The sequence below is a fragment of the Galleria mellonella genome, unplaced genomic scaffold (genome assembly GCF_026898425.1).
Source record: "Galleria mellonella isolate WM207_F2 unplaced genomic scaffold, CSIRO_AGI_GalMel_v1 utg1053, whole genome shotgun sequence".
NCBI lineage: Eukaryota > Metazoa > Arthropoda > Insecta > Lepidoptera > Pyralidae > Galleria > Galleria mellonella.
Genome location: NW_026441968.1, coordinates 931222 through 951700, shown reverse-complemented (window position 1 = coordinate 951700; position 20479 = coordinate 931222). Strand labels below are relative to the sequence as shown.

General features: G+C 33.7%; 3 protein-coding genes across 3 annotated transcripts in view; 1 reads left to right on the top strand and 2 right to left on the bottom strand.

The window, feature by feature from the left end:
• Positions 1 to 7865: 7865 nt before the first annotated feature.
• LOC113520051 (39S ribosomal protein L39, mitochondrial) lies at positions 7866 to 15160 on the bottom strand. The gene is made up of 8 exons (XM_026905312.3): positions 14965 to 15160; positions 14714 to 14893; positions 13641 to 13741; positions 12209 to 12350; positions 11340 to 11558; positions 10499 to 10612; positions 9458 to 9573; positions 7866 to 8012 (listed from the first exon to the last, which is right to left on the bottom strand). Exons 1-8 carry the CDS (start codon positions 15035 to 15037, stop codon positions 7935 to 7937), a joined length of 1023 nt encoding a protein of 340 aa, XP_026761113.1. The 5' UTR covers positions 15038 to 15160; the 3' UTR covers positions 7866 to 7934.
• Positions 15161 to 16563: 1403 nt separating this feature from the next.
• On the bottom strand, positions 16564 to 17796 carry LOC113520052 (EKC/KEOPS complex subunit TP53RK). Its single transcript, XM_026905313.3, has one exon. It carries the CDS (start codon positions 17323 to 17325, stop codon positions 16603 to 16605), a length of 723 nt encoding a protein of 240 aa, XP_026761114.1. The 5' UTR covers positions 17326 to 17796; the 3' UTR covers positions 16564 to 16602.
• Positions 17797 to 18794: 998 nt separating this feature from the next.
• LOC113509239 (coactosin-like protein) overlaps positions 18795 to 20479 on the top strand; it is a 37465-nt gene continuing 35780 nt past the window's right edge. Inside the window, exon 1 of the mRNA XM_052903597.1 lies at positions 18795 to 19147. Within this exon, the coding sequence (XP_052759557.1) occupies positions 19094 to 19147 (54 nt within the window). The 5' untranslated portion in view covers positions 18795 to 19093. The remainder of the gene's footprint in view (positions 19148 to 20479) is intronic.

Here is a 20479-nt window from a genome sequence, read left to right as displayed (position 1 = left end):
CATAAACGATTTAATTTGTTAATAACTGTAATCCAAATTAATAACATAATACGTACAAACTTTATTTTTACTCAACTTTACTAAAACTAAGGGAAAAAGTACTAGAAACGTCGCTTCTTCTTTCTATTATGTCTCATATAACACTAATAATTGAGCGCAGTAAAGTCTCAAAACGCAACTTTTCTCCGTTTGATCCAAACAATAGACAGACCGAAATGTAATAGCAAAAAAGTTGAAATTTTTACCAATGAAAGATGACATGAATGAGCTGAGTAATTAATCAATTTTGATTATAATTTATGAACAAAATGAACGTTTGTAATATAATAAAGTAACGTTTAGATCTGTGGTGTGTTTAAAAAACATTGATATACAAAAATATTACGTAATATCATTATGTACAATATACCCATCGTAATAATTTAGTAGTGCCTATTGCCACAAGTACCTCTTACTGTGTTACAATTTTATCGTATAGCTTTGTTATGTATCAGTGAGCCAAGGCGTAGTCGCAGCGCGAGCTTGTGACATCGAATTCGGACGTTGACAATTCCCAAATAACACACCTTGTCGTCGAAGATTTCAGCTCGTATCGAATGTGTTTCTGCTACTTTCAATAATCTAAGTATAGTACAGCGTATTTGGACATCATATAATTTGATACTAAATGACAAGATTAAAGTACATACAGCCGTAAGTTTTTTTATAATCTTACACATCCAAATTTTAGTATACTATGTGTCTGTACCTGGTCTCAGAAAATTTTATTCATATCATCTTAAATATCAGCCGTTAACTGTCCACTGTTGAATATAATCGTAATCGAGTAGGCAACTGCAGTTAGGATTTTGTAATATTTTAGGACAGACTACTGCCTAATCTCTCGTCCATTAATTTCCCTTAGTCGTCTCTTACGACACCCACAAAAAGGGAAGGTCATCTTAACTATTTACGTTCAATTCTGAATATAAGAGTATATTGAAGTACACGATGACGATGCTTTACTTTATTCTGTATTTTTATTACGTTATAAGTAAATAATTTTTACATATCTTTTATCGAAATAACAACACGTGGAATAAACGAACAGACTAAAAATAAATTGTATTCATCGACACCAGTCGCCGGCATTAAGAATTTATAGACGACCTGTCCCATGGAATTAAATAAGTTTTGCGTTGATAACCCCCCGTTTCGATATAGAACGGCTAAATAATTTAGAGCAATTCAGAAGAGCATTTACATGTCATTTTAATGTACATGTTTAGTACTATAAGTCCATTAAGACATCGCATTCAGTTTCCTACGGCATTGATACTTCAATGTACGGCATTGATACGTCAATGTAACTAGTAGTACTTATTTGACAGAATAATTGGATAAAATCACATATCTGTATTAAGTACAATTCACGGAGAAATAGTTTATATTATTGATTATTATTAAATAATTTATCAAAAAAAAAGTATTTTTTTTTTACGAAATTTATTTATACGCGTAAAAAAGTGTTTTTCAAATGACACCATGAATCCGCCTGTTGTGGCGCTAGTCAAGATGACCATGATGGAAGACATTTTCTTAATATAGGCTAGGAACGGTAACATAGATTGAAAACAACTTTACAAAGTGATTTACACTTGACAGTGACTTAAATGAATGACGGTACAGATTGAGCAATCAGTCCATCAATCACACTGACCACCCATCATTAATACTGACGTTTTTTTTTTTTTTTTTTTTTTTGTGGCGTTCACCCCGATATTAGGGTATTTTGCCAAGAACAAAACGGGGAAACGATAATAGTAATAAAAATACCTAACACAAACGAATTTAGAAAGGATAAGGATTAGGTCTAGGATATTTATAGGATATGAAACATATACTTGTACATATGAGAATATACTTATAAATATATAGGAAAAGCAATTGATGCAACTATAAATGTATTCATGTAATATAACTAAATCTTAATATTGTTATCATATATATATGAAGATAGTATTTTATAGATAATAGGATCATTGGAAGAAAGTAGAGTAAGAATAGAAGTTGGGAATGGAACACGGATGGATCGGAGATGATTAAAAAGGGAGGTGTGGTCAAATTTAGAACATGAGAAGAATATATGATTCAAGTCCGCCACTTCAGCACCGCAATTACACGACGAACTTTGTACAATACCAAGCTTGTATAAATGAGAAGGTGTGCATACGTGACCTAGACGCATACGAGTTATAATAGTTGTTGCGGTCTTTCCAAGCTTTAATTTACAAAACCATGGTTTGAAAGGAATATCGGGTTGTATAAGGCGATAAAATCTTCCTTTTATTGTACTTGTTTTTTCCCAATATTCCTTCCAGGCATACCTTAAATATATTTTTGGGAGACAAGCTAGGTCACTACAGTAATTATGATACGGATACATATCACCACAAGTTACAGCCTCTCTTGCAATAAGGTCAGCTTTGTCATTGCCGCTAATACCACTGTGTCCTGGTAACCAGGCAAAAGAAACGGAATAACCTCTCAACATGCAAAGATAAAGACTTTGTCTTATGTCACAAATAATGGGATAAACTGGTTTTGATTTAAACGGATATTTGGCTAGAGCTTGCAAAGAGCTCATAGAGTCAGTGAAAACTATTGCCTTATGTAATTTCATTAAAAGTATATATTCTACAGCTTTTAAAATACCATAACATTCCCCGGTAAAAACTGAAGACTCCGGTGGAAGTTTAATTTTTTGAACGATATTAAATTGTGAATGAAACACACCCACACCTACACAACCGCTATTGTCTGGTTTTGATGCATCAGTAAAGATGTAGTGCCATTCATTCCATTCAATGTCAGTTATAAACATAAATTTGGCATTCAATTCTGAATCATTTTTTAATAACCCAAAATCATATTTAATATTAGGAGATAAAACTAAAGATTGATATGAGCATTTATAAATGGGAAAACAGGACGATGTAAAAGTGGGAGATTCTATGGATTTATATTTTTCATAACTTTGTATTAAACATGGAGGTTTTTTATGTTTCCAATAAGATGAAGACGAAATAAAGATATATAGTTGAGATAACTTTTGAATAAGCGGATGATCAGATAATTGTAAACAACGAAAAAAGAAGCGATCAGATAGATATTGTCTTCTTAAAACCAAAGGTGGATCACCGACTTCGAGCTGTAAAGCATTGATTGGACTTGATTTCATTGCTCCAGAGATAATCCTCAAGGCCTTTGATTGAATTAAATCCAATTTCTTAAAAGCAAATGAACTTCCTGGAGCTAACAAAAAAGTTCCATAATCAATGACACTCCTTATAAGACCATTATAAGCAAGTTTTAGTGAAACGGGATGTGCTCCCCACCAAACTCCAGCAAGGCACCTAAGAATGTTGAGGTTACGCTCACATTTCGTAGAAATATAATTACAGTGGGACAGACCTGTTAATTTATTATCTAGCACGATACCTAAAAATTTAATTTCAGTCTTTATAGGAATGTATGAGTTATCATAAAGCACCTTAATTTGTTGCGGTGATCTCATTCTTGAAAACAAAACTACACTACTCTTGGTTACAGAAAGATTAAGACCATTTGCATCTAACCACGTTTTTAACAAATCTAATGAATCAGATAATTTGGCAGAAGCAGATTCTATGGACTTCGCAATAAAATATAATAAAAGATCATCAGCATATTGTAAAATTTTGACGGATTTATCAAGGAATAATTCTAGATCGTATGTGTATATGTTAAATAAGATTGGACTGAGAACAGATCCTTGTGGAAGGCCTTTCCATACTGTTCTAGATAATTTGGTATCTTCATCTAAATTCATATATATTGTTCTTTCTGATAAAATATTAATAATGAAATTAGAAAGCATTACCGGTACATTTAGAGCTTGTAATTTAGTTTTTAAAATAGAAATTATTACATTATCATAGGCAGAATTTATATCTAAAAAGGCTGAGAGGATTGACAAATTTTGTGAGAAAGCTATATGAATATCTGAAATAAGAATGCTCACATTATCTAAGGTGCTCTTACCTTTCCTAAAACCAAACTGGTTCGGGGATAGTAAGTTATTACTTTCTAAAAACCATTCTAGACGGTTCTTCACTAAATGTTCAGCTAGCTTTAGTAAGACAGAGGAAAGTGCAACAGGACGGTATGAAGATGGTTCAGAAGGTGGTTTATGAGGCTTTAGAAATGGTATAATAATCTGAGACTTCCATGAAGTAGGTATATTTCCCGAAATAATTATGGAATTAATTATATTTAAAAAGTAAATTAATGTCGCATCGCTAGCATTTTTAAAAAAGGAATACGGTATACCGTCTTCTCCCGGTGCAGAGTCTTTAATACAAGCTAGAACACCTTTAAGTTCTACTAGAGTAAAAGGAGAGTCAAGTTCGAATAATTCGTCAGAGACGGATAGAGAAATATTGTAAAGGCATTCCGGCACATAACTAGGAGCAAGACGATCTAAAAATTTATTCGCTAAAGTTAAATCGAGTGCAGAACGTGATGTATGATCACTAAAGGCAGATCTGAATCTTTTAATATTATTCCAAACGACTGATGAATTAACTTCTGGACAGATAGAAGAACAAAATCTTCTCCAGCCTTCTAATTTCTTTTTTTCAGTAGTTTTCGAGTAGAACGTGAAACTGCGGTGTAAATTTCAAAATTTTCTGGTGTCATGTAATTATTATAATTTTTTTCAGCCTCTTTACGATTTTTAATTGCTTCCGTACAATCTTTGTCCCACCAAGGTGGCGAGGGAATTTTCCCTGAAGCACTATTTTTAACAGGAAATAATAAATCAGCAACCTCCTTCATATTTATCATCAAGTCATTACAACATTGATGTTCATTTCCATGGTAAACAATAGGTAACTCCGATATTTTATTATCTAAATATTGTTTGTAAATATTCCAGTCTACATTTGATAAATTATATTTAAGCCGAGGACCACTCTTTCGACTTGAGGGAATGGAAATTGGAAAAGAAAGAATGAGGGGGAAAGTGATCGCTTCCGAAAGTAGAGGAATGAGGATACCACGACAGTGAAGAAGCTAAATCAGAAGAACATATTGAAATGTCAGGAGCACTAAACCCTTCATTCGGTGCAGTTCTACGTGTTGGTACATCTGAGTTAATAATACATAAGTTGTAAGTGTCAATTATCGTCAGGAGTTTTCCACCATAAAAATTAGAAGTAGAACTGCCCCACGATTGGTGTTGAGCATTAAAATCGCCCATTACGAGAAAAGGTTTAGGTAAAATTGAAAATAATTGTTCTAGTTGTGAATATATTTGGCATGTAGGATCAGGAATATATAAAGTAACAAAACAGATACCATTTATAATTATAGCAGCTGCATTAATGCCGCTATATACAGGAAGCGAAAAAGAAGAAAAAGGAAGGAGTTTTTGACCAATATGGCAACACCGCCATATCCGTCAGCTCTATCATCACGGAGACTTGTAAAGCCTGAAATCCTAAAAGGATATCCTGGCTTTAACCAAGTCTCTTGGAGAGCTATTATAAAAGGATTATATTTATTAATCAAATAAAATAAGTCTGATTTCTTGTTTGTTATGCTACGACAGTTCCACTGAATTATTAGGACTTTGTAATCCATTGTGAGAAGTTAATAATTGAGAAAATACATTGTAAATGGCATCGTTGGACGGTGGTAAAGTTGTTTGTATCATCTTCGATTGCGATAACACTTTAATAAGCATGAGAATAATATCAAAGATGGATTGATTATTGTCAATATTATTTGATGATAATGCACAACCATTAGAGGGAGCAGGAATATTATATTCCTTAACTATGGCTTCATGGGCAGAACGATCATATCCTTGTTGTGCTTTTTGAGGAGAGCGTGGTTTAAGTGTAACTGTTTTTTTATGTGATGATTGAATATGTGGTAATGATGATTTCTCTTTGAGGAAAGAAGATTGAAAATGAGATTTATTGGACGGAGATGATGATGTTAATACATCTGAATATAGTTTAGAAGTGGGAGGATGAAATTTTGATGCTTCAGCATAAGAAACACAACTGTGGGCCATTGTTTCTTTAATGGCTTTCTGACGTGCATATTCAGGACATTTCTTACTAATTGCTGAATGAGAACCATTACACAAGATACAAGAAACATTTTCCTCATCTACTTCACATTTATCACCTGTATGATTTTGCCTGCATTTATAACACCGAGGATTTGAACGACACTGCATCTTGACATGTCCGAACCTACAGCAGTTATAGCATTGGATAGTGGGGTAAATGTACAAATCTACAGTTAATGATGTGTAAAACATAAATACTCTTTTTGGTAATATTTGTCCATCAAAAGTAATAACAATGGTTTCAGTATTAATAAAACTTGGTTGTCCTTCATTAATGGTCTTTTTCTTAATTCTTCTGGTTTTTAGAATTCTCCCACAACCTATAGGTACTGATATATTTTGGATTACTTCCTCTTCTGTCCAATCTTTAGGAATACCCCTCACAATTCCCATACGGGTTACATGGAAAGAAGGTATAAATGCCTTAAAATTATGTGTTTCTAAGTGACTATTATTTAAAAATGCATTTGCATTTTCAAAATTTGAGAAAGAAAGCGATAAACGGTTTCTTCCTATTCTTTTGAGGCTACCATTCACTATATTATTTATCTTATTAGTGTGTAAAAAGCGACCAAATGCAATAGGATGTAATGTAGTGTTATCATTAGGATGTGTTTCATTTTTTTGTACATGAACGACATAAGGAGCTACATCCTCGGCATTGTACAAAGTTCTGCTTAAAGTACTGGGTGGAGAAGCAGGTTTAACAGACTCGGTATTATTTACAACTGGTATTGATACTTGAGTTTGATTCTCATCCTCAATACATTGACAATCACTATCTTTAATTTTAGATTCGAGACCTTTGGTGTGCCTCCTTCGTTTTTTATTGCAATGTTTGCAAATGCGACGTTCGCCACGTACTCGCTTACGTTTAGAACTTGCAACGCTAGAACCATCTGTGTCCATACTAGATTCACCCAATATATCAAAACTATTATTAAATGGGATAGTTATATTTGCAGACACCTGGGGGGTTGTCCCCCCAGGGTCTATAGGTGGATCCATAATGTCTAATTAATATAGGTAATTTACTTACCAATATTTACAGCAACAAACACTATTACTACAAAATATACAATTATATATACAATCTAATACACAATATATAAATAAAACTAATCCTTATATAATTAAAAATAAAATTAATTTAAAGAAGATCAAAAAACACTCCCGCTTTTTTAAACGTTTCCCGCGCTTTTCACGTTTTTTTTCTACATTTCTTTCTTTTTACTAGAAACGGGTTAATTAATGGATATTTAACTCAAATTTTAACCATACAATCCAAAACTTGTACGTTTCTAAAGATTTGAATATTATGTATACATAAACCTTAGATTGTATAGATAGTGTCTCCATACAAATGTTTCAAAAAAAGCGGGTCAGCTTTTTCATACAATTGTGTACGCGACAGTGTTACCAGATTACAAATTATTACTTTAGATTAAATTGCAAAACTTTACTTAGGTATTTACTTTACATTTCGCTTCGCAAATAAATGGCGACCGTCTGGTCTCGACACAGAACGGGCCACCCGTTCTTTTCCCATGGGTGTCATAAGAAGCGCTTAAGGGTACCTAATAATCGAGAGATGGGCAGCAGCGACCCTCTTAAAATGTCACTAAAGTCTAACTGCAGTTACCAACCCGCCTATCAAGCGTGGCAAGAGTGGCGATAACTAGGTGTAAATAAAACGCAAGAATTCTTTAAATATTTTGGTTTCTTATCTTACAAATATAATACTACAGTCTACAGATCATAAAACAATTCATCACGCACGCGCCGCTACATTCTCTTTATTAGAATCTTGTCTTTCCACGAATTTGTTGATGGGTGATCTTGCTAAATTCTGTATTAAAACAAAAAAGAAATTAATTAACACTAAAAACAAACATTTACAATTAATATGCAGTCATCCATAAATGGCAGAAGGTCTATGAAGTTCAAATGGGAGGAAAATCTATCTATATACATATATCTGAAAGAGATATCTTCCAGCCAACTCGGTGCAGTAGCACGGGTAATCTAGTGCAGGAAAGGTACAAGAAAAAAAGAGAGCATAAATATAAGGCAAGTAAAATATATGTACTCTTATTTTTTTGATGGGTAAAAATGGTATGGTAACCCTGCCTGCGCTAACGGGACACGCTGGCGGAGCAGCAGTGAAGGGTGATAGGTGAGAATGAAAACAGGCCAGTTAGCCCGTCATGATGAATTCATCAGGAATTAACTAAGATAGTTTCCAGGGAGAAGCGCGACGTTGACCTGGTTGGGCATATTGCTAGCAATGGGATTCTCAGTCTCCATTACTAACAATCCCTTTCCCCCTATGTACTCTTATTGAAAGTAATGGAAAGACTATCCTGTACGTTAGAAGTAAATCGGTGCTACAGTAGTGCAGTGTGCAGCAGTGCGAAATGAGGACTTAAGAAAAAATGGGTCCTACAAGGACTGAGTTCAAGTACCATTAATATTTATAATTACACTGTGAACTTTACAGGAAAAACTTTAAAATAAAAATAATTTCGAAAGAACTATTGTAATTATATCATTTCTACTCTTAAGTTATGAAGTGAAGTACGTTATAGTAGAAGTGGGTAATATATAGCAATATATTGTAGTTACAATATCTGTATATATTTAGATACAATACCTATATATTTTAGGTACAATATCTATATACTGGTCCAATAAAAACTATGTTAAAAGTCTGTTATCTAAAAAATAATATTGGATAACAGATTTTAAACATATTCGAAAATAGATATATGACCGAAATGGGTGATGAACTTTAAAAAGTTCATCGGCAATCAACGTTCAGGGGAACCCAATATATAGATATCGGATCAGTATCTATTTTAACCATGCCTACATTATACTAAGTCTATGTTTCTGGAGTGCTTAAAATTTTATTTAAGTCTGTTTAACCGTTTTTTTTTATGCAACTTAAAATGGCAAACAAGCTGACAGCCCATCTGATAGAATGTAGTAACCGTCGCCTATAGATATGAGCAATAGCATGGACATAACAGAGTATACTGTTTCGCCCATGATACCCCCCCATGCGTTGCCATTCGTAAGGACTCGGGTGTTATTCCTCTGTACTCTAAAAATTTACGCCATATCCTACCCTTCAAACCGAAACACAGCCATGAAGAAACATGGTAGAAACAAGAATTGTACAGAGATACCCCAGCAAACGATTTTTGTACAAAGTCTGCCTCTGGTAACATGTGTATGGATATATATACATGCTCAAAATTTTCGTTTCTGTATATAGTATAATAAAATTACCAATTTTTTAGCTCGTTCTGTGAGTATGGAGAAAGCAAAGTGGTCCAATATGACTCCGGCGGGTAACGCCACGCCCTGGAACCTGTACAGCTGCTTGATATCGCTGTCTGATGAACCTGAAATAAAAAAAATAGACAATTAGAATTTCGAAGGACATGCATGAGAGTAAGGTGCTTTTTTTTATACAACTTAGAATGGCAAACAAGCTGACGGTCCACCTGATGGAAAATGGTAACCGTCGCCTATAGACATGAGCAGTACCATGGACATAACAGAGTACACTGTTTCGCCCATGATACCCTCCATGCGTTGCCATTCCTGAGGACTCTGGTGTTATTCCTCTGTACCCAGTAAATTCACGCCATATCCCACCCTTCAAAGCGAAACACAGCCATGCAAACACAACTGCTTCACTGTTGAAACACGAATGGGACAGAGGTATCCAAGCAATCGACTTTTGTACAAAGTCTCCCTCTGGTGCAAACAGGGATCGCCATATAGTCTCGGCATAGAGCGGGCCACTCGTTCCATTTCCGTGGATGTCAAGAGGTGACTAAGGGAATTTAACCGTTGAGGAATGGACAGCAACGTCCCTCTTATAACATCAAAACTTAAGTGCGGTGGGGGAGAGGGATTGTTAGTAATGGGGTCTAACTGACCCATTGCTAGCAATACACCTCTATCAGGTCTCCTCCACGCGGTTCCCCCTGGAAACCCTTGCGGTTAATTCTAGTGGAGTTTGCCATGATGGGCTAACTGACCTGCTTTCATCGTCACCTATTATCCCTCACTGGTGCTCCACCAGTGTATACTGAAAGCACAGGCGGGGTAACCATTCCATTATCATCCATTTAAAAAGAAACGGTGCGGTCGCCGACTCGCCTGCCAAGCATGGCGACTACTGTCAAAACTCCCCTTATGGGGGAGGCCTATGTTCAACAGTGGACAGTTGACGCCTGATATGATGATGATGATGATGATGAAGACTAGTTCCAAGAAATGCTACACGTGAATCAACATGCTGTATATTTTATAATTTACCAGTTAGCCTGTGTATGGAGGTTATGGAGACGCGTCCGATTTGCGCCGTATGGCTGATGAGAGGTCCCTTCGATATGTCCACGTGTTTGCCGACCCTGTACAGCGTCACTTTACCTGTGTTACAATATTAAATATTACTTTATAATTATACTATACTAGCGGCCCATCCCGGCTTCGCACGGGTGGACATTTTTACAACATTTTAAAAAGTGGTCATTGTGACATAACGATAATAGTTGGACATATAGTATAGCGAAGTTTTTTGTAGTTATTGATATTTTCTTCAATATTGTAGAACATACTTTTGTTCTATCACCAATAGTTTCCGCAGCGCACGCGACCAAAGATATTTTATAGCATTTTTTTACACCTTGAGTTACGTTACTAGTTTTATAGTAAGGATCTCTAATCTTTTCTAGCAATAAATATAGCCTATGTTACTCAGGGTGAATGGAGCTTTCTAATGGTGAAAGAATTTTTGAAATCGGCAAAGTAGTTTTTGAGTTTATTCATTACAAACATACATACATACAAAAATACAAATCTTTCCTCTTTATAACATTAGTGTAGATAATTCACTGCCATATCCTACCCTTCAAACCGAAACACAGTCATGCAAACACAACTGCTTCACGGTAGAAACACGAATGGGACAGACATGACCCCAAACAAATGACTTTTGTACAAAGTCTACCTCTGGTAAATATGGAGTATATCCTTTTAGAATTTGAAAGATTTTTATAAATCGGTTTGTAATTGACGGAGTTATGACGTAACAAATAAAAAAAAATACAGAGTCGAGAGCCTTTTTTTGAAGCTGGTTCTACAGAATGACACTCACCGTTAGTTCTGGCTATGTTCGGTATTTGCTTGGACTTGTGCTCGTTCTCCTTGAACATCTCGAGGGCTAACTCCTCGCCGACCTCCAGCCTCTCTATAAGGTGACCCTGACGTGCGAACTTGACGAACTCCGCTGTGATGGTGTACAGCTCCTGGTGTGTCGGCGTCCAGTCAGGGAGGGTCGGGAGGTCGATGTCGTATATGAAGGAGCCGCTGCGAACTGGAATAGATAGGGGGGAAGGGATTGTTAGTAATGGGGAGGTTAGACCCCATTGCAATATCCCCTATCAGGTCGACCTCCACGTTGTTTCCCCTGAAAACCATTGTGACTATTTATCCTTGAATTCGTCACGATGGGCTGACTGACTAGCTGTTTCATCCTCACTGGTGCCCCGCCAGTGTATACCGATAGCTCAGGCAGAGGGTTACCATTCCATTATCATCCATTAAAAATAACTGGAATAGATGGGGGAAGGGAATTGTCAGTCAAATTGATTGGGGGTCAAACAGCCCCATTGCTAGCAATATACAGGTCAACTACCACTATTGTGGTCAATTCTCGTGGAATTCGTTACATTCATCATAAATACACTGTGATACCATTGCTATTTGTGAAAACGATGATGTTATTTCTCTATACCCTGGAATTTCACTGCCATATGTCAAGTAGGTTGTGGAATGAGCTCCCCAAGCCGAGATTTTACTTAGAGACTACAGTATGGGGTTCTTCAAGAAGGATGTATATAGGTTTCTTCAGAATTGGCAACGGGCACATAATACCCGTAGTATTCGTCCATAGGCTACAGTGACCATTTACCATCAGTTGAGCTGTATGCTTGTTTGTTACTATCATGGTATAAAAAAACTAACTGTCCGGTCCGGGGAAACTATGCAGTTTAACGGTAACATTTTCTTTGAACGCTATGCTGGCACAAGCTCCGAGCACCAACGAGCAGGTCTTCCAGAATGCTTTATTCACTTGTTGTGGTTCTGCTACTGTGAAGTTTTGAAGCTGGAAGAAAATATCATATAAATATTAAAAAAAAAAAACTTTTGACACTTCACACAATGCCATCTAGTCCTGGACTAAGCAAAGCTAATAAATTAAATAATTTATATAAAATAGAAATTTTCTTATTCTTTTTTTAAAAAATTTGATCACAAGTGTTTTCAATTGACTTCAAAAAGAAGGGAGTTCTTAATTAAGAATTGAATTCAATTGTATTTTTTATGTTTGTTACCTCATACGTCCATCATTTCTAAACCAAATTAGAATATTTTTTATCTGAAAGGATATACTTGCAGATTGATTCTATAGAAATTTTATCAAAATTAGTTCAGTAATTTACTTGTTAAGTCAAAATAACAGCATTTTGTCACAACTGATGCCAGTTTTTCTGTGGGACACAATCTTTAATTATTAAATTGTTATATTGGTAACCCACCTATTTTCAGTTTTGAAGTGGGAGATATGGCCATATTAAATTATAGTGCAAGGAGATAGAATCTTATATATGATGCAGTCAAAACTCTTAACCAGTCCAAAGTACTTTTTTTTAATGGGTGATAATGGAATGGTACCCCACTTGCGCTATCAGTATACATCGGCGGGGCACCAGTGAAGGAAAATGAAGCAGGTCAGTTAGCTCATCGTGACGAATTCAGCAAGAATTGTTCACGATGGTTTCCAGGGAGAACCACGTGGAGGTTGACCTAATAGGGCATATTGCTAGCAATGGGGCTGTCAAACTCCATTGCTAACAATCCCTCTCCTCCTAGTCCAAAGTAATTCTGACTGAACAGGGTAGTCAAGTGTTTTTTAACTGAAAGTTATTGGTTGTTAGTACTTTTGAATGCAAATTTGTGGTTAGAACATACTTTTAACTGTTAGTTTAGTCAGAAGTATTATTGACTAAAGCATACAGTCAAAATTATTATAATAATAAATATATTTTATTTATAATAGATATATTATTATATATTATAAATAAAATATAATAATATATCTTATATATAGCTTTTATCATCTTAGTGTTCATACACAGTAACACATAAGGGGTATGTTGGGCATCACAGCACCTAAAACAGTGCTATTCTGTAACTGAATTTACAGTTATTATCTTGATTTCAGAGGGGCTATTGCTTGTTTTATACAACTTAGAATGGCAAACAAGCTGACGGCCCACCTGATGGAAAGTGGTAACCGTCACCTTGTTTGTCATTGTATAAAAAGTTCACAGATTCACAGCCTACCCCCTCTCTAAATATGTCTATGGATAATTATAATAAATCTTCTACATACCTGTAAGGTGCAATTTTCTGTGAGTGGTCTGTGCATGTCCCAATACACGTTTCCGTCTAACAGAGCTAGAGCACTAGATTCAACATGCCACTCGCTCATATCTGAAAAAAAAAATAAACATTCAATTTTTTAAATTATCAAATGAGTAACATGGCATGCTTATACTCATATTTTTTTAAATTTATGTTTGTAATGTAATGTAATGTAAATTGGACTCACTTTTCCACGCTTAGCCTCTCATTTGGGCCGTTGTGCATATGAGTCATTTATTTATGTTTATTTCATTTAAAATCTATCGAAATGTAAAAAAATTTTAGTGATAGAATGTAATAAATAGAGTTTTTTTTTTTTGTGAGGGGGAGTATTCATCTCTATGTTGTATAAAACAAAGACACTTACTGCCATCTAGCTTAAATCTTTTAAACTACTTAATAGATTTTAATGCAGTTTTCATCAATAGATAGAGTGATTTGAGAGGAATGTTTATATGTGTAGTTTAATATTGTTTTGTGTTAATTTGGTGAAATATTTCATCATTTGACGATAATTGTTCAAGATGTCGGAAGAAATCAAATTAATAGAGTACTTCATTGAAAATGCTGCTTAATCCATTTAATATACAGCAAAACAATGTGTGGTGGGATTGTGTCTCTTTTATAGGTCTACAAAAATAATATAAATATCAGTGAAACTGGCATCAAAGTTCATAATCTTATTCAGAAGTAGAAGAAGAAACAAACAGACACACAGACACAGACAGTGACTTTATTTCACACTATTTATTGATGTATCATTTAAAATTGTTATTAACAGTATCGTTTCAATAGAATTTAATAAAAATTAAGCTATTTTTTTTTGTTATTACAGAAACACTTATCAAATGACATTAGTAATAAATCGAAAAATTTAATCAGTTAATTTTTTATTTAGGTACACTACTATTTGCCATCAGCAGTCTTATGTTCGGGTCAATTATACACTTGTTTATATTATTATTGAGTTCTTTTAGAACAGACATATATCAGCTATAGTTTTGTCAAATAAAATGCAACAGTTTAATAAATGAAACTCACGTTTAGCACAGTCATAAGGCGTGGAAATGTCTTTGTTCATAACCAATGTGAAATCTTTAGGAACACCCTTGTAATTAACTTCTATTTTTTCTATTCTCCCAACATTTTCCTGCTGTCGCTTTTTTTCCAATGTAAACAAGTGATTACGCCGCTCTGTTGCTTCTTGGGTACTTAAAAATCCTGTAAAACATTGTATATTTTATTTAAAAATTCTAAGAACAATGGTTCTTTTAAAAAAAAAATTTACTTACTAGTATTTGGTATAGTTTTAGCATGATGGTTTTGCATCACTATCCTCGATAGACATGTAATATGCCGCTTCATTTTATATATTATTAAAATTAAACAAGTTCAATAAAATACTAAAATAATAATAACATTTATTTTGAGGTTATATTTTACTTTTTTATTAATTTGTTTTACGGCTCTGGATGCAAGTCCTATTGATATTAATAATATAAAAAATACGTTACAGAGCAAGTAATCACTACGTTATAGAGTAGCGATACGTGACTTTATTAATCCGACTACAACGTATTTAACTTTGAATGATTAGGATTTGATATAAATGAAAGGGTTAGATATACATCAATTCTATTGTCTCCATTTTTTTAATCGTTACTTGTTATCACTTAGCGTTGAATTAGTTGTGCGGTACAGGTAATAAGGGCTTGGTAGTACCATACATAGGAAAGGACTTTGTTCTAATTAGTAAAATTATTCGAATAAGAAAATTAGTATATTATTAATTTAGTAGTAGAATATAAAATTAGTAATTACTAATTATTTACTATAATATATAAACACAGTCTATGTATTTAAATCTAAGAACAAGAATTTAAATTGCCAAGTAACAGAGTTTAAAATTTCAGGGTTCAAATCTCCCGATTTACGAATTAATGAACTCAAATTGTTTTACCGTTTCCAGCAATTGTTTCGATTTTATCCGGAAGTCTCGTCTCGCATAGCCCATGATAGGGGATTCGTTTATTTCCATTTATATATTATTATTTATTTCATAATAAAATTTTGTACAAGTGGCAAGGTTATTGCTATATGGCATTCTCTACTACTTAAAAATCATTATTTTACTTAATCATTAAAAACAGAAGAAAATACAATACGGAGATCGAATAAAAAATAATTACCTCCTTTTCCATATTATCTAATTAAATAAGCGTTCAATGAAAATTTTGAAGTAATCCTATTTTAATTTCTTATTTCGCCTAGTCTGGCAAATCAATACTCGGCGATTTATAGCATGGTGCAATTGATACTAGAAATGTTAACTGTGGATCGTGAAAAAGTACTTACTGATTTTATTACTGATCTACTTTGACTCCAAAAATAATAATAATAATAAAGCGCACAGTAGAGATGTATACAAGGAGTACTTATACAGAATGTGCATATACAAAAGGTGGCCTTATCGCTAAAAGCAGTCTCTTACAAATTTAGATTTTACTCGAAATTCGAAATTGAAATGTTACTTTTTTTAAGAATAAAAAAAATAATAATAGAAATTAACTATACTCATACAGCTATATCATTCGGTGTTTGTTATTATTCTAATTTTGAAAAAGTGAAAGGTTACAATCAGTACTTTTTAAAAGTACTAAAATTCTTTGGATACACCTAATAATTACTTTAAGAAAGGGAAAATTAAAGGTCTTTAGAAAGGCGGCTCTTAATCGAGCAGTATGTTTTCTACAAATTCTGGGCCAATTTGAATGAATTTAAGATTTATTTGTGAGTAAATCTTGCATATAAATTTAATATATGTATCAGAGCCAGGTTTATAAGAAAACAAATTTTAAATTACTATCAATATGAGTAAAAGTTAGATTATTATAAATAATATTTATTTTATTTATTTAACATTATATAAATCATCCAACCATAGTCCTCTTCCTGCCTCTTGCTCTCACCTCTTCAAACTTATTGATAATTTCTTTTATATTATTGTGCTTGTTGTAATTCATATAAGCATCTAAAATCTTATTGAATAAGCTTGGAAAATCATTATGTGTACTAATTATAGCTCGTTCTAACACATACAAATCAACACCCATATCTTCAGTGCTCGAATCGACATATGATAAACCAAAATCTATCATGACTAACTCTAAATTATCCTTTTGCAGCCATTTTGAAACATTATCAGTATCATTTGGGGTCCTTTCAATGAGCAGCATATTTGATGTGGTCAAGTCACCATGGATTATGTTATTTTCATGCAATTTCCGAACAGTATGGCCTATCATGGTAGCAACAGCTTCCAATGTGCTCGCAGCATTACTATTCTGATCAGAATTTACAACATTAATGATGAAATCCTTAACAGTTATACTGTTCTCAAAATGCTGCATATAAATTCGACGTCGCTGAAAATCAACTAAATACAATGATGGTGTCTTAACTCCTGCTGTTTTACACCGAACTATGGACCTCGCTTCGTTTTTTATTCTTTCTTTCGTGATAGTAGCGTCGAGATCTGGGTGCCTATAATTTTTCTGGAATCTCTCCTTAATTAAAGTGGGCTGGCCCAAGTATTTGCATACATAGAGTTTTGCTTCCGCGCCTTGTTTCAGGACTTTAAGTTCTTCGTCCATAATTTAAGGCTCTCTTCGTATATATAGACAATGAAGTATTATAAAAAACAGATAAGAATAATATTTTTTCCTTTGTTTACATTTATCACTGCATATTTTTGTTGCTGCTGTTTGCAATATAGGAAATATTGACTAAGTTCGTAAGGCAATTGGTATCTTTAAAATTTTGGTCAGTGAATAACGTCAGGAACAGTATAAAATTAAGTTTAGTTATTATAACTATGTAAAAATAGATAATTTTGTATTTTTTTAGGCGATTCAATTCAGTACATCAAATGTCAAACAACACGTGAATGTTTTGATTTTTTTTAGTACATTTTTTCCGTTGTGAACAGGCTAAGGTCGGAGACTATGCTGACTAGTCTTAAATATGATAATTTGTCTGGAATGTATGTTTTGAGATTTAACTATTATTGCCAGTAGTCAGCAGTTGACAGATGCGATGCGGCTTAGAATGGCAAACAAACTGACGGCCCACCTAATGTAAAGTGGTAACCGTCAACTATAGACATGATCAGTACCATGGACATAACAGAGTAGACTGTTTCGCCCATGATACTCTCTATGCGTTGCCATTCCAGAGGACTCAGGTGTTATTCCTCTGTACCCAGTAAATATTGATATGTTGTATTTAACGTGTGTATGTATGTGTGTATATGTATGTATATATATATATATATATATATATATATATATATATATATATATATATATATATATATATATATATATATATATGTGTGTGTGTATATATATATAATTATTTATAATTTATGTAAATATTTATTTAAATTTCTGTCTTGCACTACTACTACCCACTCACTACTTCCTATGCAACTGAGTTAGGTTGACTGGAAGAAATCTCTTTTAGAGATAAGTTTGCCTTTGCTAACATTGTTATTAACTTATTGTTGTTACTGTATGTTTTAGTGCAATAAAGAATATATATATAAATTCACGCCATATCCCACCCTTCAAACCGAAACACAGCCATGCGACCACAACTGCTTCACGGTAGAAACACGAATAGGACAGAGGTACTCAAGCAATCGACTTTTGTACAAAGTCTTCCTCAGGTGATACAATTTTATAATTTTGTTATTTAGATTTTTACACGAAAAAATCTAAGTTACATGAATATTACATTCGTACTTTAACTATTCGTACTTGACCATGTATGGACTTCTTAATCAGGGAGTTATTAGTATTTATATTATTGATCTATTATTTTATTATTATCAATTAGAGAGCTTTAATTAGATTCATATTATGATTATTAAACATCCACAGCAGTATTACAAAGTATTTATAAATCTACTTCTCTATTTTTTAGGATTGATTGACTGTATAAATTCGCCTTAAATAGACCGCACATCAATATTGTAGTAGACATACCTATAGAGGTATGTCTACTCTACTTATACTTATTTCAAGTTATATGTACCTACTACTTTCTATGTTCGTTATATGTATGTTTGTATTCACTCACTCACTGGAGAGCGAGGGAGGCTGTGGGCGTGTGATATTGGTTATTGCAACAGTGCCGGCCGGCGGCACTACGTATAATTTAATTCATACACCCAATTCCCATCAAATTCTTTAATGGAACCAGTGATTTATATGAACTGTTAGCTTTTTAGTGCCAGTTTAACGTACGAACACTCCACTGTCTCTTATAAATACAAAATTGTGTGAAATAATACCAAAAATTTTATAAAATTTTTGTAGTGTGAATTTTACTGTGGATTTTTTTAATAGTGAATATAAAATGTCTGTGGAAGGTTTGGAATACGAGACCATCGTCCAAAACGGACCAAAAAAAGTAAGTTTTTTTTTTTTTTATATTCTTATTTTGTGTAGCAAAGGCACATTAATATTATGCCTATATGACATCTATATGCCTATATGGCCGGATTCGTTCTCTCTGCGATACGTACAAAAAGAGGGTGGTGGGGTGATATGCTATAGAAATGTCTGGCTGCATTTTAGTAGATATAACAAACTGGGATTGGCACGACGAGTTGCATTGCAGTTGCGTCTAGATATTGCCGACTTGCGATTCCCTCTTGCGAGCGACACGATGCATTTTATTTTTAATTGGATTGGATTAGCAGCGAATCAGTTTCTTGGATTGAACGATACCCACTAATATATAAATCCTAGTGATTTTTATTTATTTTTAAATAAAAAATTATTAAGAGTAAATATTTATAAACCTAAAATAAACTTATTTTGTCACTAAATAATATGTAATATTTTTTTGTATTAATGTATGTATTATATTATTTACTTTTATAGTAAATATATCATTGTTAAATCTATACAATATATATATATATATATAATGTTCATTTTATTACCTTATAGGTAAGCTTATAGATACAAAATGATCATTTTGTATCTAAATACCTATAAGGTCTTTAGACAAAGTAGATAACTCCATAACTTATAACTACTTATTTTCCTGAGGGAAAGGGACTGTAAGTAACGGGGACCAGTAGCCCATTGTTGGTAATATGCCTACCCAATTCGACTTATACCTAGTTTCCCATTGAAAACCATCGTGTTTTTTTTTATGGGTGAAAATGGTATGGTAACCCCGCCTGCGCTAACGGGATACGCTGGCGGAGCACCAGTGAAGGGTGATAGATGAAAATGAAAACAGGCCAGTTAGCCCATCATGATGGGCCTGGATGGACCCTGTCAGGTCGACCTCCACGTGGTTCCCCCTGGAAACCATCGTGGCTAATTCTAGTTGAATTCGTCAGGATGGGCTAACTGACCTGCTTTCATCCTCATCAGTCATCTATCAATGGTACCCCGCCAGTGTATACCGATAGCGCAGACAGGGTTAAATATCACGCATTAAAAAAAATCCTTTATCACCCAGTAAACAAAAAGTACCTAAATACTTTTTTATCATTGGTCTAGGTAGGCTAGCTGCATTAATACTTAGATAAGTACATTATAATAAATCTATGAATTTATATTAGTATGCATTTATATAAATAACAGAATGATTCACGAGATGAAATGTGAAAATTGTGTGAGTCATTCTTGAAAATAAGTACTTAAATTATTAACTTGTTTTGCGTCCGGCGATCTAAAAATAATGCTAAAATCAGCATTGTACTAGTGCATCACTTATGACAAA

Bases quoted from the DNA above. Each gene is read 5' to 3' on its own strand.
- LOC113520051 (XM_026905312.3), bottom strand. From the start codon at position 15,037: ATGAAGCGGCATATTACATGTCTATCGAGGATAGTGATGCAAAACCAT. The intron at 10,613-11,339 runs GTGAGTGTCATT...ATTGTAACACAG, and splicing joins GAACATAGCCAGAACTAACG to GTAAAGTGACGCTGTACAGG. The intron at 8,013-9,457 runs GTAATTTTATTA...GTTTTAATACAG, and splicing joins CAGAACGAGCTAAAAAATTG to AATTTAGCAAGATCACCCAT.
- LOC113520052 (XM_026905313.3), bottom strand. From the start codon at position 17,325: ATGGACGAAGAACTTAAAGTCCTGAAACAAGGCGCGGAAGCAAAACTC.